The following is a 22,344-nucleotide window of genomic DNA, read 5'->3' on the forward strand; positions in this document are numbered from 1 at the left end:
ATCACTGCTGCCCGATACAGGTGTTTCCCATAGTATAAAACAGCAAAGAGGTGACTGACCTAAAACTTCTTGAAGTTTGGATTTACATGGCTGCGCATTCAGACATGCCCCCGCACCCCCCAGCTGCAGCTTGAAGTGGGACAGGGTCCACGCTACTCCCCCAGACTGCCCCCATAACCCAGCCCTCCTACTGCAACCAGCCACATTTGTATATCCAACATCTCCTTCTGCCCTGGGCTTCAAGAGGGCTAGTGTCTTGGCAACAGCAGCGAGAAGCAAACTCAGGCATAGCACTGTAAGACACATGCCTTGATCACACCACACTACACACACCACAGAGGGCTTAAAATAAGTTTTATTATTTACAACAGAGGGACTGCATCACATCTGCCTCACAAAAAACTAACCTTTTGAGGCACACAAGTCTTGGCAACCCCTGGCCCACACCATCCAGTCCCTGAATCAGAATGCCACAGACACCCATCTTGGTCCAGGAGGGCTTTCCTTGGGCAGCCATGGCCTGGACTGGACCCTAGGTGGGGCAGGGACGGAGAAGGGACGGGTTGGGGGGGTTGTCTGTACAGCCCATTGAACCAGGGGGCAGATGTGTGACAATGTATGTATGAGAAAGGCTTATAGGAACCCTCAAGCCACCCAACTGGCTAAAAGGCAAGCCCCATGCAGACATTATATTTGACATTCGCACAATCCGTGTACACTGTATAGAGGTACAGTTGTTTGCACACCCTATTGAACACAGGAACAACAGTACACTTCCTTTCTGCACCATGCATTTGAGGGTCCTGTCGGCAGGTTCATTTTTTAAACCAAAACAGGGACAGTTATGCACACATACCCCTATGAGTGCACAGACACCTGTATGCTTGTGCAACATAATATCTGAATAGGACTTTAGTTAGCCATATGCCATGGCCATTTTCTGCTTGCATTTTCTCAGTCTCTGTTTTTCACAATAAAAAGAGAGACCGGGTCATTTATTCGTGACACCTGTCCATTCAAGATCAACTTGAAGAGGCAAGATCTCGCATCGCTCGGCTAAGATCCGTTCAAGTCGTTTCCTCCAGCCCAACCTGCACTTTCTTTGCAAAGCTGGGACGTTAAAAAAAAAAGTCCAGTTTCAATCTCCAGAGTCCAGGCTGACCCACGTACCAGACAGAAAGGTCCAGGCAGGCCACCATTGATGTCAGCAGACACAGATGGCAAAGCCCATCCTGGCTCTGGGGTTCTCTTCTTGTGGTTTCCTTGAAAATCCGTCAGTAGTTGCGTCATCCGGTTCACGGTATGTGTGAAACCCAGTTCCACGGGGAAGACGGTTTGTGTGTGGACAGCGTCTGAAAGCTGCTCTGCATACTCCAGAAATGTAAAAGGTTCTGTAGGAAGGCAAAGTGAGGGTTGGCCAGCCAGTGGCGTGCAGACGTTGCACCACCAGCACCCGGGCCCGTCTTGCGTCCAAGAAATGCATCCTGTCAGGATGGTGCTGGGTGGGAATCTCGGCCTGACCAGCAGTGCTGAGATCCCGCGTCTCCAGCAAGGAAGGAATGAGAAGGCCATGTGTAGGCTAGTAGCCGGGGCCACCACAGTGGCCGGGAATAGCACTGAGGAAGCAGCAGAGGGCAGAGAGAAACATAGAAACATCGGAAGCTGCCCTATACTGAGTCAGACCATTGGTCTGTCTAGCTCAGTATTGTCTTCACAGACAGGCAGCGGCTTCTCCAAGGCTGCAAGCAGGAATCTCTCTCAGCCCTATCTTGGAGATGCTGCCAGGGAGGGAACTTGAGACCTTCTGCTCTTCCCAGAGCGGCTCCATCATCCCCTAAGGGGAATCTCTTCCAGTGCTCACATGTGGTCTCCCATTCAAATGCAACCAGGGCAGACCCTGCTTAGCTAGGGAGACAAGTCATGCTTGCTACCACAAGACCAGCTCTCCTGCAAGAGGAGGAGCGAGGCCACGGTGCACGACGCCGGGCCCCAGGGCAGGGACTCTTCAGAGAGAAAAAGCACAATCCTACTTGCCTGGGAATGGCAGGTGTGCCTAGCCCGTGTCTTGAAACGGGGGAAATTAAGGCACCGGAGAGAGAGACGAGCCTCCTTTTCAGTACTCAGAAAGCAGGACCTATAGCGCCTCGGCTTACACCAGGCGTAGGCAACTTTGGCTGTCCAGCTGCTCCTGATTTACGTCTCCAGCTGGGGTTGACTGCCGCTGGGGTTGATGGGAGATGTAGTTCAGCAGCAGCTGGAGGGTCAAGATGGCCTACCCCAACTCAAACCACCCATGGTCTCACCCCCCCTTCTTGCTAGGAACATCTTCCAGCCCTCAACCATAGAAACAGGGAGGGCTGTATTAGGACACTCCCATATTTGAAAAGGTAGGAGGAGGAAAGCACAGAGGCCTTGGGGATACGTGAAGCACCGATGCCAGTTCCTTCAAGATGCAGAACCCACGTTCCCTGCAGAACCATGAGAGTCAAAAGGGACTCGGTGGGTCCAACCACCCATCCCAAGGAACGCTAGGCTGCATTTTAGGTATTCCTGTGAGGTGCCTGTCCAACCACCTTTAAATAAAAAATAAAAATCTGATTCTTAAAAAATACTGCATCTCCCTAAGCAGTTTGTCCCATAATGAACTGCTTTAGAAGATCTTACATTTGACCGGACGCTTATCTCCCTTCTTCTCCACACATGACACAGAGTCTCTGGAACTCTCTGCCACAAGATGTGGAAGCGACCATTGGCTTAGATGGCTTTAAAAGCAGATTACATAAATGGACAAAGTCACAAGGCTGCAACTGTCATCTCTCATGTGCCTTAGTTTCCCCTGAGGGGGATCACCTCCTCTGAATGGGCGAGGCCAGCATAACCCAGTCAACGGCACCAGGAAGGGCGCAGGGGTGCCCTGCACAGCTCTCCTGGCCCCCTCCAAGGTGCCGGAAAGTCTCCCTGAAAGGCCTTTCAGACATAGGTTTTCAAGGACCCTTTTCCGTCTGGGGCCACAGTCAGCACGACCCTCACTGGCACCCAAGTTTAAAGGGAGATCCGTCCTGCCCGCTGCAACAAGACCAGCTTGGCACAGGAAATGGCCAGCGGGTGGGGTTGGAATGCTTGCTCTGGGGCTAGTGCCCCCCCACACACACACACCCCAAGCCCCTCTGCTCTCTCCTCAGTTCCTGGTGGAGGCTCGCTGCCTATCAGAACAAGCCTGCAGTGTTTCCCGGATGCCTGTCTGCCAGTCCTTCACCAGGTCCACTGGAGTCACTGCCGCCTGCCGGAACAAACACAGAAACATTGGAGATCATCTAGGAGCCAGGCCCACAAATCTTGGCCATCACAGGGGTCCCACCTCAGGGGACCAGCTCATAGCGATTTCGGGCAATCCCTGACCCTAGAGATGGAAAATAGGGGAGAGCCTTCTTGCACTGACCGCTTCCCCTGTGTCATCACCCCATCTTTATCCCACCCCCCAAACCAGTAGGGTAAAACTACAGTCAATGTTGCACAGAGGAAAGTCAGGGTAACAATGAAGAAACGGTTGTCCTCTTTCCACGGAGTCACCTCCGGAGGCCCTTCCTGCCAACCGTCATCTTCATTCCTCTGACAAACTGAGGTGAGACATGATCGGGGTCTATAAAATCATGCATGGTCTGGAGAAAGTGGAGAGAGAGCATTTTGTCTTCCTCTCACACAACGCTAGAACCAGGGGTCATCCCAGGAAAGTGAACCCCAGGACATTTAGGACCGACAAAAGGAAGTACTTGTTCACACAACATATCATCAGCCTGTGGAATTCTCTGCCACAAGATGTGGTGACAGCCAACAGCCTGGGTGGCTTTGAGAGGGGTTTAGATAAATTCATGGAGGACAGGTCTATCAATGGCTACTAGTCTGGTGGTTATAGGCCACCTCCAGCCTCAGAGGCCAGATGCCTCTAAATAAATACCAGTTGCAGGGGAGTCACAGCAGGAGAGAGGTCATGCCCTCACCTCTTGCCTGTGCGCTTCCCAGCGGCATCTGGTGTGCCACTGTGTGAAGCAGGATGCTGGACTAGATGGGCCTTCTTGGGCCTGATCCAGCAGGGCTGTTCTTGTGTTCTAACGTGGATAAATTTTTATAGTAGTTTTTGTGTTTTTAAAAGCTTTTAAAACACCCTTGCAAATGTGGCCACTGCAGGCCCGGTGGGCAGGACAAGAAAAGCAGGAGAACACACTGGAAGTGGGAAGTCTTCCAATTCAATGATGTGTTTTCCATCTCTAGAGGTGTAGAACTTGTCAAAGATCACAATGAGCATCTGTGCCCCCGGATGGTACCCAACTACCCCACCTGGCACATGTACTAAGATGGCTTTGCCACACTCGCTGGGCAAGTCAGGAGGCTGGGAGGTGGACGTCTGGCTGTGCCTGGATCCCATGTGTTTTCCTTGCCTCATTTGTATCTGACCTTCCTTGGGGCAGGGAAGAAGGAGAAACCTCTCCTTTGCTAGAGCACAGGTCCACAGCCAGAGAACACAGGCTGTCTCTGTTGGACTCACACCACTGCAGCAGCGTTCCCTCTAGCAGGGATTCCCCAATCTTGTTGACTACAACCCCCACAATCCCCAAGTAAAAGCTTTTGCAGCTGGGGATGCTGGGCATTGTAGTCAACAGCATGTGGGAATCATAGGAACATAGGCAGCTGCCATATATCGAGTCAGACCCTTGGTCTATCTAGCTCAGTATTGTCTTCACAGACTGGCAGCGGCTTCTCCAAGGTGGCAGGCAGGAATCTTGGAGATGCTGCCAGGGAGGGAACTTGGAACCTTCTGCATGCAAGCCTGCAGACAGATGCTCTTCCCAGAGCAGCTCCATCCCCTGAGGGGAATATCTTATAATGCTCACACATCAAGTCTCCCATTCATATGCCACCAGGGTGGACCCTGCTTAGTTAAAGGGGACAAGTCATGCTTGCTACCACCAGACCAGCTCTCCTCCTCCTTCAAGGGAACACTGCACTGCAGCTATACTATCCGTGCAGCTCTGTCATCTTTCAGACCCGTCAAATGTGGGCCTGGAAGACAGGCTCTGTGTGGATGGCGGGGGGAGGCTTTTGTTTTGTTTTTCCACGTGGGGAAGCAAAATTGTGATGCCCCATCTGCAGTCCGAAAAAGGACAGGCCAAATGCAGGTTGACCACTCCACGGGCACTGTGCAATCAGCCCTGCCCCATGCAAGAGCTCTTTGTGCAGGCTCAAAGAACATCCCTGCCTACTGCCCATCCTAAAAAGGTAGCAGAAAAGCCTCTTGCTCACCTCATTCTGGATGCCGAGGTTTGCGCCGTACATAAGCAATGTCTTCACGGCCTTGAAGCGTCCCAGCCGGACTGCGTCGTGAATGGGCGTGTCTCCTTCCTGCAGGGGAGGGAGTGGATTGGGCAGGAAGAATAAATGAACACAAGGTAAAGGTAAATTAGTGTGCCATCAACTTGATTTTGACTCCTGGCGCCCACAGAGCCTGTGGTTGTCTTTGGTAGAATGCAGGAGGGGTGTATCATTGCCTCCTCCCACGATGATGCCTTTCAGCATCTTCCTAGATTGCTACTGCCCAATATAGTACCAGTGGGGATTCAAACCGGCAACTTTCTGCTTGTTAGTCAAGCATTTCCCCGCTGCGCTACTTAAAAGTTGAACACAGCCTTCTTCCAATCCTCCACACCAACGCCATATTGGTGGGGACCACGGTTCAGCAGCAGTATTCCTGCTTTGCAAGCAGAAAATCCCAGGTCCGATTCCTGCCGTTACATAGGAAGCTGCTTCCTACCGAGTCAGACCCTTCGTCCATCTAGCTCAATATGGTCTTCACAGCAGCTTCTACAAAGTTGCAGGCAGGAGTCCTTCTCAGCCCTATTTGGGAGATGTTGCCAGGTAGGGACCTTGCAACCTTCTGCACGCAAGCAAGCAGATGCTCTTCCCAGAGCATCCCCGTCCCTGAAAGGGAACATCTTCCAGTGCTCACACGTGTAGTCTCCCATTCAAATGCAAACCAGGGAGGACCCTGCTTAGCAAAGGGGACAATCCATGCTTGCTACCCCAAGACCAGCTCTCCTCCAGGAAGAGGTAACCCTGCATCATCCTGCTTGCCGTGGTGCTCGGCAGAGGAAACAATGCCCCCTTCCCCACACCTTTACCTTATCTTGCGCATTGATGTTTGCCCCACAGGCAATCAGGTGCTCGGCACATTCACAATGCCCCGTCCGGACGGCCACGTGAAGCGGGGTGCTCCACAGCTGCTGGGCAAAAAGAAGCCCCCTTAGGGTGCTGCAATGCAGGCTCGCGCCACATGCATAAGATGGGAGGCGACAGGAAGATGGCCTCGTCCAGCCCCACTGACCTTGTCCCGCGTGGAGATCTTGGCTCCCCGGCTGATCAGCCGTTTGAGGATCTCCAGGTGTCCCCCGCGGCAGGCCCAGAAGACGGGTGTTGCCTCCAGCTGAGGGGAGACAAAAGGTGACTCTCTCTAGCTTTGGGTCCCGTCCCTAGATGTGGTGGGGTTACAACTCCCATCACAGCCCAAAGCCATGGGGGCTGGACATTTCATTTCATTCATTGACTTTGTTAGGAAGGAAGGATGTCTCTGTGCACACCGCCCCAGACTCATGTCTCTGGGCGGTTTATAAACAAACATAAGACAAGTTAAAAACAGCAATTAAGGCAGTTTAAAACCGCAATTCTAGCCAAAAAGCTTGGGTGAATAAATGCGCCTTAAAGGTAAAGGGTGCCGTCGAGTCAGTGTCGACTTGTGGCGCCCACAGAGCCCTGTGGTTGTCTTTGGTAGAATACAGGAGGGGTTGACCATTGCCATCTCCCGCGCAGTATGAGATGATGCCTTTCAGCATCTTCCTAGATTGCTGCTGCCTGATATGGGAAACATACCAGTGGGGATTCGAACCAGCAACCTCTGGCTTGCTAATCAAGACATTTCCTTGCTGTGCCATTCGGTGCATCTTAACAACCCTTTTAAAAGTTGTCAGAGATGGGGAGGCTCTTTCTTTGGTAGGGAGCACATTCCAAAGCTCACAGGAACATAGGAAGCTGCCATATACTGAGTCAGACCCTTGGTCCATCTAGTCTACACAGACTGGCAGCAGCTTCTCCAAGGTTGCAGGCAGGAGTCTCTCTCAGCCCTATCTTGGAGATGCTGCCAGGGAGGGAACTTGGAACCTAGATGCTCTTCCCAGAGTGGCTCCATCTCCTGAGGGGAGTATCTTCCAGTGCTCACACTTCTAGTCTCCCATTCATATGCAACCAGGGCGGACCCTGCTTAGTTACGGGGACATGCCATGCTTGCTACCACAAGACCAGCTCTCCTCTCCTGGGCCTCTCCTGCCCCATCGGCACAGCACTGGAGAAGGCCCGTTCTTGAGTAGCCACCAGACAAGCCAGTGGCAACTGCAGACGGATGTCTCCGAATGATCTCAATAGGCAGAAGGGTTCCTAACAAAGGAGATGTTCTCTTAAAGGATGGGTAGTGATGGAAGTTGTACTCTACTGACCTGAATCCAAAACTATGTTTTTCCCCAAGTTACTTTGATATTAGAAATAGTTATAGTTGGGCAAATACGGGGTAGAAAGATATTAGAAACTGGGAGGTTGTCTTAAATTCAGATTGGTGAACTCAAAGGGGTCATTCACACAACCGAAAACTGCCTCCTACCCAGGTTTGGGAGCTGTGTGTGCTCCCCATTTTCGTTTGTGTGGGTGCAAACAGCTAGGGGGGAGGAAGAAGTGACTGTGTGGAATCAAAGGAGGAATCAAAGCTAGCCAGCAAATCTATCTGGAACGCCATCCCCGACACCACTGAGGTGTCCCTATGTGTGTCACTACAGCAGCTTGGCCCAAACTGATCCAGACATTGCCAAGTTGATAGGGACACACACAGACGGATGGACGGACACACAGAGAGCTGGATGATCTCTTAAGCTGACTTTCTTTAAGGAAAGTAGGCTAAAAAAGGGTTCCCACAGGGCAGCTGAAAGGCATCATCTCATACTGCACAGGAGGAAGGCAATAGTCAACCCCTCCTGTATTCTACCAAAGACAACCTTCTACCCAAGGCTCTGTGGTTGCCAGGAGTCTACACTGATTCAACGGCACAACTTTTTTTTACCTATTTATTAATCTGTCACACAGCTGATTGAAGGGGCTCGAGTCATTCTCTCTCTCTGCCACTATAATGCTCCAAGGCAGGGGGTAAGCTCCCCAGCTGCTGTTGAACTACAACTCCCATCACCCCCAGCCACTGGGGATGATGGGAGTTGTAGTTCAACGACAGTTGGAGGACCCAGGTGGTCTACCCCTGCTCCAAGGTCTCAGCGGGGCAGAAAGGCTCCAGACCTCTGAGCGGGACGGATTCTGGGCTCGGTGGTGGGTCAGGCAGGACTCACCATGTCTCTCGGCTCAAGCTTGGCCCCAGCTTCTAGCAGCTTGTCCACGATCTCTGCATGGCCTCGCAAGCAGGCCCGGTGCAGGGCGGTGCATTTGAACTGCAGCAAGGAGAGACAGGGAGGCGAATGGTTAGAGCCACTGGTGCATGCCCCACCTGCCCCACCAGCAGAGTGGGGCCCCCGTTCCCTGAAGCTCAGGAGGGTCACACTCAAGGAAACACTCAGTGGTGTCTGTCAGGTCAAAGACAGGGCTGTGGCAGGATCCTTCTTCTTAGGAAGCAACATTCCCCTCAGAACACAGAGGTTCCAAAACTGGGGTGCCCAGAAAATATTGGGCAACAGCTCCCACTGTCCTTTCAGTCACTGTGGTTGAGGAGGGGAAGTCGCCTTATCCAGAGTCAGACCCTTGGTCCATCTAGCTCAGGATGGTCTACACCGATTGGCAGCAGCTTCTCCAAGGTGGCAGGCAGGAGTCTCTCTCAGCCCTACCTTGGAGACTCCACCAGGGAGGGAACGGGGAACCTTCTGCTCTTCCCAGAGTGGCTCCATCCCCTGCTGAGGGGAATCTCTTCCAGGACTCACACTCCTCGTCTCCCATTCAGATGCAACCACAGCAGACCCTGCTTAGCTACGGGGGCAAGTCATGCTTGCTGCCACCAGACCAGCTCTCCTCTCCAGTTTCCAGGATCTGAGCCCAGCAGAGGATGAAACGTGGGTGAAAACTGGTCTGAGGGTGGAATTCCAGGGGCAGACCCCAAAAGAAAGGGGGGATTCTCTTCCCCAGTACCTGGTCATGAGCGTTGGGGTCCCCTCCATCTGCCAGATACTTGTCAATCACAAGGACCCGGTTGTCTAGGGCAGCTTGTAGAAACTGTTCTGGTCCCACAGGCTCTGTCTAAGGAGAAGAGTAGAAGAGTCGTTGCTAGCACCACCAAGCTGCAAACCTGTTTTTTTTTTTTTTTTTTTTAGAGGGATTAGTGTGACCCATCCAAATCAGGCTGAATACGCCATCTAGCCAGCATAGCATAGTGGTTAGAGTGTTGGACTAGGACCAGGAAGACCCAAGTTCGAATCCCCATTGAACCATGAAACTCACTGGGTGACTCTGGGCCAGTCACATATCTCTCAGCCTAACCTACCTCACAGGGTCGTTGTGAGGACAAACATAACCATGTACTGAGCTCCTTGGAGGAAAAGCAGGATATAAGTGTAAAACGAATACCATGCACAGGGGCAAACTTCAATAGTCTTTCTTCAACCCCAGCACAGCATCCCTCCAGAGGCTGTTGCTGGTTTGCCCCTTGGGTTTCTTGGTAAATTGTGAACCCTTTAAGGGCAAAGGAGCCTAGGAAGCGGCTTCCTTCCGAGTCAGACCCTTGGTCCATCTAGCTCCGTCCTGTCTACACCAGGCCTGCTCGACTTAGCCCCCAGCCAGCTGTTTTTGGACTACAACTCCCAGAATCCCCAGACACAGTGGCCAATAGCCAGGGATTATGGGACTCGTAGGCCAACATCTGCAGGAGGGCTGAAGTTGAGCAGCCCTGGTCTTCACAGACTGGCAGCGGCTTCTCCAAGGTTCCAGGCAGGATTCTCTCCCAGGCTCACCTGGAGATGCTGCCAGGGATTTAATAGGCCTCTCTAATTATTTTTTTTCATCTGGGTGTGGAATGAGTTTTGTTCTGGGTGGCAGGATCAAGGCAGCGTGTGTGCACCTGCATTCAGAGTGGGGCCTTCCTGATTCAACTTGAGTGAGGTCTAAAATTAACGGAGCAAACGTCAGAAAATGTGTGATCGCAGACACGCGTGCACACCTTCGAGGGAGCAGGACCTTTTGCACACAAGACAGATGCTCCACCAATGAGCTATGGCCCTGTCCTCTATTTTTTTTAGGAACACAGGAAGCTGCTGATACGGAGTCCAGCCTTGGGTGCATCTAGCTCAGGACTGTCTGCACGGATGGGCAGCAGCTCTCCAAGGCGGCAGGCAGGAGTCTCTCTCAGTAATACTGGAAGATGCTGCCAGGGAGGGAACTGGGGACTTTCTGCACACAAGCAGATGTTCTGCCACTGAGCGACAGCCCCATCCCCAAAGGAGAACCTCTTCCAGCAGGCAGCATTCGCATGTAGTCACCCATCCAAATGCAAACCAAGACAGACTCTGCTGAGCAGGGGGGGAATTCAAGCTCACTGCTGCAAGACGGGCTCAGGGAACGCCCTGTTTTGTGAACCTTTCCACTGAAATAATAGAAGCCAGCGTGGTGTAGTGGCTAGAGTGCTGGACTAGGACCGGGGAGACCCGAGTTCAAATCCCCATTCAGCCATAAGACTTGCTGGGTGACTCTGGGCCAGCCACTTCTCTCTCAGCCTAGCCTACTTCACAGGGTTGTTGTGAGGAGAAACCTAAGTATGTAGTACTCCGCTCTGGGCTCCTTGGAGGAAGAGCGGGAGATAAAATGTAATAAATAAACAAATAAAAATAAGCTAGCAAAGGCAGCAGAGACTCACGACGGGTTCCGGCTCCTGCTTTTTGGGGCGGACCACCTTCTTCAACCGTTTCTTGTTCTTGCGAAGCTGGATTATGGCCTCCAGATCCTGCAGGCTGTCCAGCTTCAGCCTGGAGTTATTGAGTGTCTCCAGCTGGCCAGGAGAAAGGTGGTGTTAGAGCACTGGATCAGCGTTCCCTCCAACAGGGATTCCCAGAGGTTGTGGACTACAACTCCCAGAATCCCCAAGCAAGAGTCCATTGCCGCCGGGGATTCTGGGAGTTGTAGTCCACGACATCTGGGAATCCCTGTTCGAGGGAACGCTGCTGTGTATCTCCAGCTCCCCACACTTTTACAGGGACACAGGGTGGGCCTGAGACATTGCACTCTCCAAGCAGGCGGTTCTGCACACAGGCTTTGCAGTGCTCTCATGAACAGCTGCCGTTGCCCGCAACGGAGCATGTGCAGGAGACTTTCCCGGTGGAGGGTGCTCCATGCGGCTCAGATCTGACTGCTGCCTTAGCCCAGTTCAGACATTATGCCATACGAGTGTACAGATTAGTCTGTAAATCCGTACACGGGTTTGTGTGAATGGCTAAACCTGGGTTCATTTGAGAAGTGAACCTGCAGCCAAGCCCTTCAAAGGCAGGGTACAGACAGGAAGTGTACTTCTGTACCTGCATGCAGCCTAACATGTAAATGACTGCACCTGTGTACAGATCTGTCCCTGTGTTGTACACGTGTTTGGCATAACGTGTGAATGGGCCTCTTATGATGTTCCCACCCGCTCTCAAAAGGTAGCCACCTTGCCATGTATAAAGAGCAGTTGTCTCAGACTCTGTCAGGGGTGCAGATTCCCCCCACCCCTTCAACTAAGCATTTGCATTTCATTGAAACTGGCTGCTGCCAGAACTAGTAACAACCTGTTTCTCCCCTGCCTGCAGAAGCGTATTTCCTCCCCTCTTCCGAGTTGCACCTCAAACTTTCCCACTGTTTCCACCCTGGGAAAGGTTAGGAATTGATTGATTGATTGATTGATTGAGTGTCATCAAGTCGGTGTCGACTCTGAGCGACCACATAGATAGATTCTCTCCAGGATGATCTGTCTTCAACTTGGCCTTTATTTTTCTGGGGGTTGTTAAGCACATCTACACCTACCAGGAGAGTGCCGTTTTGAAATTTGGGGGATCTAGCAACACAGTGGGGCTATTTTTGCAAATTTCCAGAAATCTGGCAGAGTCATGGCTGAAATTTTAGTCCCCTCCCCACATTTTACTAAATCCCCCCCCCCCAAGCCAATAACCTATTTCTCTCCCCCAAATGTGTCTTCCTTCTCCCCTCAAAACATTTAAATAGGGAGCTGCTACTTAAACTTTCCCTTTGTGTGCACCTCTGATTCTTGGCAAAGAGGCACCTTTTAACGTGGTGATTGTCTTTCTTTAGCAGGGGGAGAGCAACTGGCCCTCTCCACCCCCAGCACAATACCCCTCCAGTGACTGTTGCTGGTGTCTATCTTATGTTTCTTTTTAGAATGTGAGCCCTTTGGGGACAAGGAGCCATCTTATTTATTTATTATTTCTCTGTGTAAACTGCCCTGAGCCATTATTGGAAGGGCGGTATAGAAATCGAATGAATGAATGAATGAATGAATGAATGAATGAAAAAGTGGGGGTGGAATCAGGTTAAGTTCACAGCCATCCTATATGACACTTCCAGCCCTTTACTGCCCCCTTGTGGTCGTACAGAAAAGATGCACTCCAAGCTTCTCCTGCTCACCTTTTTCTTCTTCGCCTCTTCTGCCTTCTGCCTCTCCTTGCTGACTGCTTCCCACACACCAGTCCGGCCTGATGAACCCCAGCCTTCAGGCGCCCTGGCGGTGCCTCCTGCCAGCACCTCAAAACCTCGCACTTTCCCTTCATGTCGCTCGTCAGTCACCTGGAGAAAGGGGGCAGAGCGTGAGGGCCCGGCTTCACAAAGCCAGGGGGGGATCAAAGGATGGGGAAGAGACTCTGGACCGGAAAGACCTGGGTTCGAATCCCCATTCAGCCATGAAACACACACGGGGTAACTCTGGGCCAGTCACGTATCTCTCCACCCAACCTACCTCACAGGGTGGTTGTGAGGATAAAAATAACCATGTACACCACTGAGCTCCTCAGAGGAAGAGCAGGATATAAATGTGAAAAAATAAAATAAATAATAATAATAATACAATATACTTTTTTAGCACCAATCTGGGTAGACAATACTGAGCTCAGAGGTGTACCAACGTAGCTTTGGAGCCTGGACCTAAATGCGTTTGGAGGCCTGCCCCCGCCCCCACCCCCCACCAGTTAAGCACCATCCCATTACACACACACACACACACACACACACACACACACACACACACACAGTATTTTAGCACATGTGTTCTTGAGGGGACAAATAGCAACTGAGCCATTTTGGGAAGGGCGGTATAGAAATTGAATTATTATTATTATTAACAACAACAACAACAACAACACCAGGGGATAGCAGAAGAGAAGAAAAAGAAATAGAAAAAATCACAAAATACAAAGTACTAAAATGTTTAGAAACAACTGGTGTCAGCAAAAACATTCAGATATTTATAAAAAAAGCAATGAGCATGTGGAGTACACAGTTAACAATCAATGGTGAGACACTTGGACAGGTTAGCATTAGAAGAGGCATTTTCCAAGGGGACTCACTATCCCCTCTGTTGTTTGTAATCGCCATGACCCCACTTTCACAAATACTAAACAAAACAGGCCTCGGATACCAAACATCTAAAACATCAAGTAAAATCAACCATCTGCTGTACATGGACGATCTGAAGTTGTATGGAAAGTCCCAGTGAGAAATTGAATCACTGCTAAACACTGTCCATATATTCAGTAGCGATATCGCCATGGAGTTTGGACTAGACAAGTGTGCTGCATTAATAATGAAAAGAGGGAAAATAAGAAAAGTTCTATTCCTTCTGAATAGAACTGCCCAATGGAAGCAAGATTAAGAACCTGGAAGAGAAAGAACCTTACAAATACTTGGGCATTCTCCAGGCTGATAACATCGCACACACTGAAGTTAAAAGAAAAATTGGAAGTGAATACATCAGGAGAGTTAGAAAAATCCTCAAGTCCAAACTCAATGGCGGGAACACCATACAAGCCATAAACACCTGGGCTATACCTGTTATCAGATACACTGCAGGAATAATAGACTGGACCCAGGCAGAGCTAGAGACGCTAGATAGTAAAACCAGGAAAATCATGACCATCAATCATGCTCTGCACCCCCACAGTGATGTAGATAGGCTATAACTCCCTCGCAGCTCAGGTGGAATGCTGCAAGTCCATCAAACAGTAGAGGAGGAGAAAAGAGGCCTTGAAGAATATATCAAGGACAGTGAAGAAGATGCACTTCAAATGGTCAAGAATGCGAAACTATTCAACACCAATGAAAGAAAGCAGGACTACAAGAAAGAACAAGTCAAGAACCGAGCAGAAAAATGGAAAAATAAGCCATTGCATAGTCAATATTTGCACAATATAAGTGGAAAATCAGACATCACCAAGACCTGGCAATGGCTTAAGAATGGCAACTTGAAGAAAGAAACAGAGGGTTTAATACTGGCTGCATAAGAACAGGCACTAAGAACAAATGCAATAAGAGCAAAAGTAGAAGAATCAGCAACAAACAGCAAGTGCCGCCTTTGTAAAGAAGCAGATGAGACCGTGGACCACCTAATCAGCTGTTGTAAAAAGATCACACAGACTGACTACAAACAAAGGCATGACAAGGTAGCAGGGATGATACACTGGAACATCTGCAAAAAAATACAAGCTACCTGTAGCCAAACATTGGTGGGACCATAAAATAGAAAAAAGTTGAAGAAAATGAAGATGTAAAAATATTATGGGACTTCCGACTACAAACAGACAAACATCTGCCACACAATACACCAGATATAACTGTAGTCGAGAAGAAAGAAAAACAAGTGAAAATAATCGACATAGCAATACCAGGGGATAGCAGAATAGAAGAAAAAGAAATAGAAAAAAAACCACCAAATACAAAGATCTACAAATTGAAATTGAAAGGCTGTGGCAGAAAAAGACCAAAGTAATCCCAGTGGTAATTGGCGCCCTGGGTGCAGTCCCAAAAGACCTTGAAGAGCACCTCAACACCATAGGGGCCACAGAAATCACCATCAGCCAATTACAAAAAGCAGCTTTACTGGGAACAGCCTATATTCTGCAATGGTATCTATAACAACAGCAACAGCATTGACAATAAAATTCAGCCATCCCAGGTCCTTGGGAAGGACTTGATGTCTGGATAAAACAAACCAGTCAATAACACCTGTCTGACTGCGTAAATTAATAATAATAATAATAATAATAATAATAATAATAATAATAATAATAAAAAATATGTTTCCCAGAGTATGGGAAACTCCTATATCCTATAGGATATAGGCATATGCTGAAAGGCATCATCTCATACTGCGCGGGAGGAGGCAATGGCAAACCCCTCATGTATTCTACCAAAGACAACCACAGGGCTCTGTGGGCGCCAGGAGTTGACACCGATTCAACGGCACAACTTTACTTAACTTAAATTCAGTCTTGTCTTCTATCTGGGTAAATACGGTACTAGAAACAGACAGCACTAGTAGCAGTAAAATAAAGAGGAACTAGAAGCAGGCTGATACCTCAGGGGAACCAGCTGTTCACACATAATAGCCACTGAATCTGTAGCATCTTTAGGATTCCGGATCCCCAGAAGCCCTGGCATCTTCACCATCTGGGTTGCATCAGACTCCACAGCAGCCCCTGAGAGAGTCCGATTTAGATCCCACCCTGTCCTTGAGTTCGCTCCCTGGGATCCAGGGTGTTCCTTTCCGCAAACTGCTGACCCCACTCGAGCGGCCACCCATCCCAGCCAAGTGAAAAGAGCGTCAGCTTTCTGGACGCGGCTTGCAAGATGCCACACATGCCTCCCTCCTGCTCTCTGGGATTCCTGGCCCCTGACGAAGCAGCCTCTATTTATGTGAATGTGTGTGTGTGTGTGTACACAGCCCTGGCTGAGGAATAAACATCATGTGGAGCAGATGTCATCCCTCAGGCCTCATGTCCTACAAGGACAACAGTGGTGTTGTCAACAACATGGGCAGCCGAGACACCAGGGCGCCCGAGGGAGAATTTCTAAATGGGACATCTAAATCCCCCACCCGCCAATGAACTGGAGATCCAGAGGGGAGGTTCTCCAGTGCATCTTTCATCGATATGGACTGCCATACAATGGCACAGCGAGGAAGTAACTTGTCTAGTTAGCAAGAGGTTGCCAGTTCGAATCCTTGCTGGTATGTTTCCTATATCAGGCAGCAGCGATATAGGAAGATGCTGAAAGGCATCATCTCATACTTCATGGGAGGAGGCAATGGTCAACGCCTCCTGTATTCTACCAAAGACAACCACAGGGCTCTGTGGTCGCCACAAGTCGACACCAACTCGACGGCACACTTTACCTTAACCATACGCAACTCACCTCCCTTTCTGTGGGGCTCGTGAAACAGAATCTCCTAACGCAGAGTTTCTCAAAGTTGGGTCCCCAGATGTTGCCAAACTGCAACTCCCATCACCCCCAGCCACAACAGCCTCTGGGGAAGATGGGAGTGGTAGTCCAACAACGTCTGGAAACTCCACTTTGAGAACCCCTGCATAGATTGTGGCTCAGTCCTGCCTTCCATAACAGCGCCTTGCCCCCTGAGGGGGTTGCCCAGAGAGAGAGTGCAAGAAGTTTTGTTTTTAATTTTGACATCAAAAGTCAAGTTCCAGATCAGAACATATCCCATGTAGACACTAATTCCAAATTACTAGCACAACTGGGGATAGCCCACTTCCTCACCATCCACATCCCCTAATATTCAATTCCTATTTTGTTTGTTATCTAATCTACACTGAAATCTAAGCTCACCTACAGTAAAGGTAAAGTGTGCCGTCAAGTCAGTTTCGACTCCTGGCACCCACAGAGCCCTGTGGTTGTCTTTGGTAGAATACAGGAGGGGTTGACCATTGCCGCCTCCCACGCAATATGAGATGATGCCTTTCAGCATCTTCCTATATTGCTGCTGCCCAATATAGGAGTTTCCCACATTCTGGGAAACACACCAGCGGGGATTCGAACCAGCAACCTTCTGCTTGTTAGTCAAGCGTTTCCCTGCTGCACCACTTACACGTACGTGAAATAATCGCATATTTGATCCATGCCACCTCCCTTCCTCTAGTTTTAATCTTTTCATTTGTTTTGATTGTTTTGTTGTAAACTGCCCGGAGACTTGCGTTTTGGGTATACAAATGTGTTCAATAGAAATAATTTTTTTAAAAAAAATTAGATTGTGAGTCCTTGGAGGCAGGGACCTTTCTTTTGATTCCTCACGAAGCCCCCCCAAGTACACGGATGACCGTATGTAAATAAATTAATAATAATAATAATAATACTCAAGCCAAACACAACTGGCATGAATTGGTTTTGTGTCAGTTTGGCTGGGTCTCTCTCAATGTTGATGAATCCCATACATCAGCCTGGCATTTTCCAGTGTATCCCCTCCCTAAAATACATTATCATTATCATTTATTAAATTTATACCCTGCCCAAACTTACATCTCTGGGTGACTTATAAAGATGGTGCCTCTGCCTTCTACCATTTTTTAGCAATCCGTGTACCTGCAACCAGTGTTCCCTGTAAGAAGGATTCCCAGGTGTTGCTGACTACAACTCCCATCATCCCCAGCTAAAGGGGCCTTTGGCTGGGGGTGATGGGAGTTGTAGTCAGCAACACCTGGGAATCCTTCTTACAGGAAACACTGCCTACAAAATTCCAAGACTATTTGGTGCCTGAGGAAGAGCATGCAAGTAGCACGGCCCCCCTCAAAAATGGCTTTCCTTTCACGGCCCCCGCTCCCCGCCAACTGCTGCCTGTGAGAGTCTGGCTCCCGCTGCAGGGTCACCTCTGAACACACAGTCACCAGGGTAATGTAATAGCCTCTCGACACCGCCAGCATCACGGGCCAAGCATGAGAGGAACGAATCGCACCCCCCTGGAAAATTTAGGTCACTGCAAGAGGGTCAACCTGTTTCCTTCCTTCTTAGGCTAACCTCCTGCCCCAGGGAGGCAACGGCTCCGAGGTCTTCAACGGCCACCATGAGGCCGGCAGACACTTGGCTTGACGCAGCCTCCAAAATAAGATGCCCTAGAAACCTCAGGCACAGGTGCCTGGCACAGACCGGTAGGTACAAGCAAGAGCCTGCAGGGGAGACGCCTTCCCCGTCATGACACCAAGAAGGCATTAGAGGGATTTTCTCAGCCTCCTGGCTATCTTGGGTTATTCAACCACAGGAGCATAGGAAGCTGCCTTTTACTGAGTCACGCCCATGGTCAAGTAGCTCAGTATTACCGGCACTGGCTGGCAGCAGCTCTCTGACGGGTTTAGGCCCGCATCTCAAGTCCCAGTCCTACCTGGAGATGCTGCCAAGGATTAAACCTGGGGCCTTCTGCATGCCAAGGAGATGGTCTGTCAATGAGCTACAGCCCCATCCCCGAAGGCCAAAATCTTCACTATTTTTCAAGTGGGAACCACTCCGGCAAAACGCCTTCAGTGCGAGAGCCATTTCCCACTGTGCTGACCTCTGCACAGTACTGCACTCCCCAGCCCCCCCACCCCCGCCCAGGCTGGAAGGGTCCCTTAAGAGAAGAGGAGAGAAGAGCTGGTCTGGTGGTAGCAAGCATGACTTGTCCCCTTAGCTAAGCAGGGTCTACCCTGGTTGCATATGAATGGGAGACTAGAAGTGTGAGCACTGGAAGAGATTCCCCTCAGGGGATAATGGAGCCGCTCTGGGAAGAGCATCGAGGTTCCAAGTTCCCTCCCTGGTAGCATCTCCAAGATAAGGCTGAGACAGAGAGATTCCTGCCTGCAACCTTGGAGAAGCCGCTGCCAGTCTGTGAAGACAATACTGAGTGAGATGGACCAAGGGTCTGACTCAGTATACGGCAGCTTCCGATGTAAGAGAGACGGAGTCCTCTTTTAGGAGCTCTAGGAGGAAAGGCCTGGGAGGGGCTCCACTTCTTGGCCCCCAGCCCCTGTGCATGCCTTCCAAGAGGGGGCAGGAGCACAAGAAGGCTCCACTTCCCTTTAAAGGCGACCCCCTCCCTGCCACTGGGCAAGGCACAGGGCGGCAGTGGTGAGCACGGTCACCCTCTGCATGGTGCCCGAGGGACTGTGCTTCACAGTCCCAACAAAAATGAGTTCGGGAGCTTTTGCTGGCTCCCAGGTCTTATAATGAAGGGAAGGAAAGGTTGTGCCAACTCCTGGCGACCACAGAGCCCTGTGGCTTTCTTGGTAGAACACAGGAGGTTGACCATTGCCATCTCTTGCACAGTATGAGATGATGCCGCCTTTCAGCATCTTTCCTATATCGCTGCAGTGGGGATTCAAACCCAGTGGGGATTCAAACCCACAGCCGCCTGCTCTCTAGGCAGGTAACTTCCCCGCTGCGCCATTAGGTAGACGCAGCCCTAATGTTGCAAGCCGCCCCAAGCAGTACTGCACTGAAGTTACTTCAGTAACTTCAGTGGGGGATATATAGATATAGATATAGATATAGATATAGATATAGATATAGATATATAAAATATATATTTTAAATATTTTAAACCAATAAATAAAGGGGAATAACTTACAGCAGACCGATGGAGTTACCCATCCAAAGGCAAGCCAAGGCAAGCCCTGTTTAGCAAAGGGGACAATTCGTGCTTGCTCTCGCAAGACCAGCTACATATTTATTATTATTATTATTACATTTATAACCCGCTTTTCCACCAAGGAGCCCAGAGCAGTGTACTACATACTTAAGTTTCTCTTTCACAACAACCCTGTGAAGTAGGCTAGGCTGAGAGAGAAGTGACTGGCCCAGAGTCACCCAGCTAGTATTATGGCTGAATGGGGATTTGAACTTGGGTCTCCCCGGTCCTCTACACATACATACATACACACACACACACACACACACTCACACTCACACTCACACTCACACTCACTCTCTCTCCACCTGAGGTTTTGACCCACACAGTCCGAACTGGCCTTGAACCCAAGATCCAGCCCAGCATAGCCACAGCTGAGGCAGAGTCTCAACCGGCCCCAGATCTGTGCCCCGAAGCCAGCCCCCAACCCAGCTGTTGTGCAAAGCCGGTGCCAGCATCACCCACCCTGCCACCCCACCCCACCCCACCCCACCCCACCCCACCCCACCCTCTTACCAACTGCTGGATGCTAAAAATCTCCATGGTCCCCCCAGTTCCAGAGCCTCAACGCTCACTCCGCCTCTGCCCGCCTGGGCAGCTGTTTTTATGCCCGTCCTGGGGCGGGTGAGTCTGGGCGCCCGTCCAACACACTCCCCCTGCTGGGCTCAGCAAGCTGGATAATTCAGGTGCCTCGTAAGGCCAGCTAAAATAACTGCATCGTTCAAAGGTTTCCAGAGCACGCCGGGATGGTGGCCGGGGAGGGATGCCAGGAATGGGATTTCCAGGCCCACCGACTGGGGGACCTGTGTGAGTATTTGGACTTGGACGTGGGGTCAAAGGTGGCCTTTTCACCAGGACACCTTTCTCCTCCCTCTCCCTTTACTTTTTAGCTTGCTGTTCTTAGGGCTCATCACATGCTTTTCAAAAATACTGTCAAGGTAAAGTGTGCTGTCAAGTCAGTGTCGATTTGTGGCGACCACAGAGCCCTGTGGTTGTCTTTGGTGGAATACAGGAGGGGTTTCCCATTGCCTCCTCCCGTGCAGTTTGAGATGATGCCTTTCAGCATCTTCCTAGATCGCTGCTGCCCGATGGAGGTGTTGCCCATAGTCTAGGAAACATAACAGCAGGGATTCAAACCGGCAACCTCTGGCTTGCTAGGCAAGTCATTTCCCATGGCGCTATTGTTTTTATTGTTGGGAGCTAATTTAAGGATTTGCTACAGGCCAGAGGGCGCGTTCCAAATTTAAACAGTCCAAAGGTTCATTCGGTGTCGTCATTTAAACAACTGATACAAATGAGGAAAATGTCATGTTTCTAGTCTACGAGGCAGCGGCCCACTGGTTCAACAGAATATTGTCCCTTGGGTTTGAGCGTTTGCAAACGACTGAGAATCTTGGGGTTTGCTCCAAGAGGGGGAACAGGCACCAGATCCTTGAGCCTGCACAAACAAAAACAGGGATGGAGCACCAGATGAGGCCATAGTTCAGGAGCATCTGCTTTGCATGCAGAACACCCCAGGTTCACTCCCTGGCAGCATCTCCAGGTAGGGCTGGGAGAGACTCCAGCCCGAAAGCTTGGAGAGCTGCTGCCAGTCGGTGTAGACAATCCTGAGCTAGAGCGACTAAGGGTCTGACTCAGTAGAAGGCAGAATCCTATGTTCCTATGTCGGGTCGGGAGAGACCGGAAGTCTTCTAATCCAATCACTGCCCAACAAAGGAACCTGCTAACATAAGCACGACACCATTTCCCATTTCGTTAAAGTGTGTCCAGAGAAGTAGCGAAAAGGCATCCAAGAATATTGATAAATGCTATTCCGAGCATCGATGATGATGATGATAATTTTACATTTATCTCTCGCTCTTCCTCTAAGGAGCCCAGAGCGGTGTACTACATACTTAAGTTTCTCTTTCACAACAACCCTGTGAAGTAGGTTAGGCTGAGAGAGACTGGCCCGGATTCACCCAGCTAGTTTCATGGCTGAACGGGGATTTGAACTCAGGTCTCCCCAGTCCTAGTCCAGCACTCTAACCACTACACCACGCTGAAGTGTACTGTTAAACCTACAATCTAGGAGACTCAAAGCAGCCTTTACTGTATGAAATCCTCATCCACAACTGGCTGCTGAAGACCTTTGTGTGGCTTTCTGGGTGAAGAACTTTCTGTATCTTTGTGCTCCAATTGCCTTTATCCAGTATTAATTTCCTTTTGCACACCGAGCAGAATGCGATTCAACGGTGAAACTTGATATACTCCAGGAACAAAATGGTTGTGTGTCTGCGTGTGGCTCTTTCCTTCTAAGTTGGTTTCCTTTTGTATTTGTGGCACATGTTTTAAAAACAAAAATAAAACTTTTTTTAAAAAAAAAAAATCCATATACCTCTCCTACAAACTCATAGTCTAAACCCCACCCATCCCTGCCTGCAAAATCAAGTTAACACTGGTCTCTTTAGACAGCCGGTGAAAGGTTTATTAAAACAATGTTCAGGGAGCCCTGCTGCATTGAGGGACGGGCATGGGTTAAACTCCGAAACGAGTGCTGGCAGACAGACGCTTCTCTGGCCGCATTCTGCCCTACTGCCTTTTCCTTTCGCTGTCAAAGCCCCATCTGACCACACAAGCCTAGCTGG

At 50.0% G+C, this 22,344-nt stretch overlaps 1 protein-coding gene across 4 annotated transcripts; it reads right to left on the bottom strand.

The window, feature by feature from the left end:
- Positions 1-337: 337 nt before the first annotated feature.
- Positions 338-20,298, bottom strand: ANKRD23 (ankyrin repeat domain 23). Of its 4 annotated transcripts, XM_053270149.1 has the most exons (10): positions 20,234-20,298; positions 12,688-12,846; positions 10,934-11,065; positions 9,217-9,324; positions 8,430-8,528; positions 6,377-6,475; positions 6,174-6,272; positions 5,299-5,397; positions 3,157-3,280; positions 338-1,391 (listed from the first exon to the last, which is right to left on the bottom strand). In XM_053270149.1, the coding sequence occupies exons 1-9, from the start codon at positions 20,258-20,260 to the stop codon at positions 3,179-3,181; spliced, it is 924 nt and encodes a 307-aa protein (XP_053126124.1). In that variant the 5' UTR covers positions 20,261-20,298; the 3' UTR covers positions 338-1,391; positions 3,157-3,178. The 4 variants fall into 4 exon arrangements, with proteins under 4 accessions (XP_053126124.1, XP_053126123.1, XP_053126126.1 ...); XM_053270148.1 differs by having other exon boundaries at positions 338-3,280; XM_053270151.1 differs by lacking the exon at positions 10,934-11,065 and having other exon boundaries at positions 338-3,280.
- Positions 20,299-22,344: the final 2,046 nt, after the last annotated feature.

Source organism: Hemicordylus capensis, chromosome 8 (genome assembly GCF_027244095.1).
Source record: "Hemicordylus capensis ecotype Gifberg chromosome 8, rHemCap1.1.pri, whole genome shotgun sequence".
In the NCBI taxonomy this organism is placed as follows: Eukaryota; Metazoa; Chordata; class Lepidosauria; order Squamata; family Cordylidae; genus Hemicordylus; species Hemicordylus capensis.

What these genes read in the sequence shown, in the direction of transcription:
- ANKRD23 (XM_053270149.1), bottom strand. Translation starts at nt 20,260, where the DNA reads ATGGAGATTTTTAGCATCCAGCAGTTG. An exon ending in AAGAGGCGAAGAAGAAAAAG is followed by an intron (nt 11,066 to 12,687) that starts GTGAGCAGGAGA and finishes TCTCCTGGCCAG; the next exon opens with CTGGAGACACTCAATAACTC. An exon ending in ACCCCAACGCTCATGACCAG is followed by an intron (nt 8,529 to 9,216) that starts GTACTGGGGAAG and finishes TCCTTGCTGCAG; the next exon opens with TTCAAATGCACCGCCCTGCA.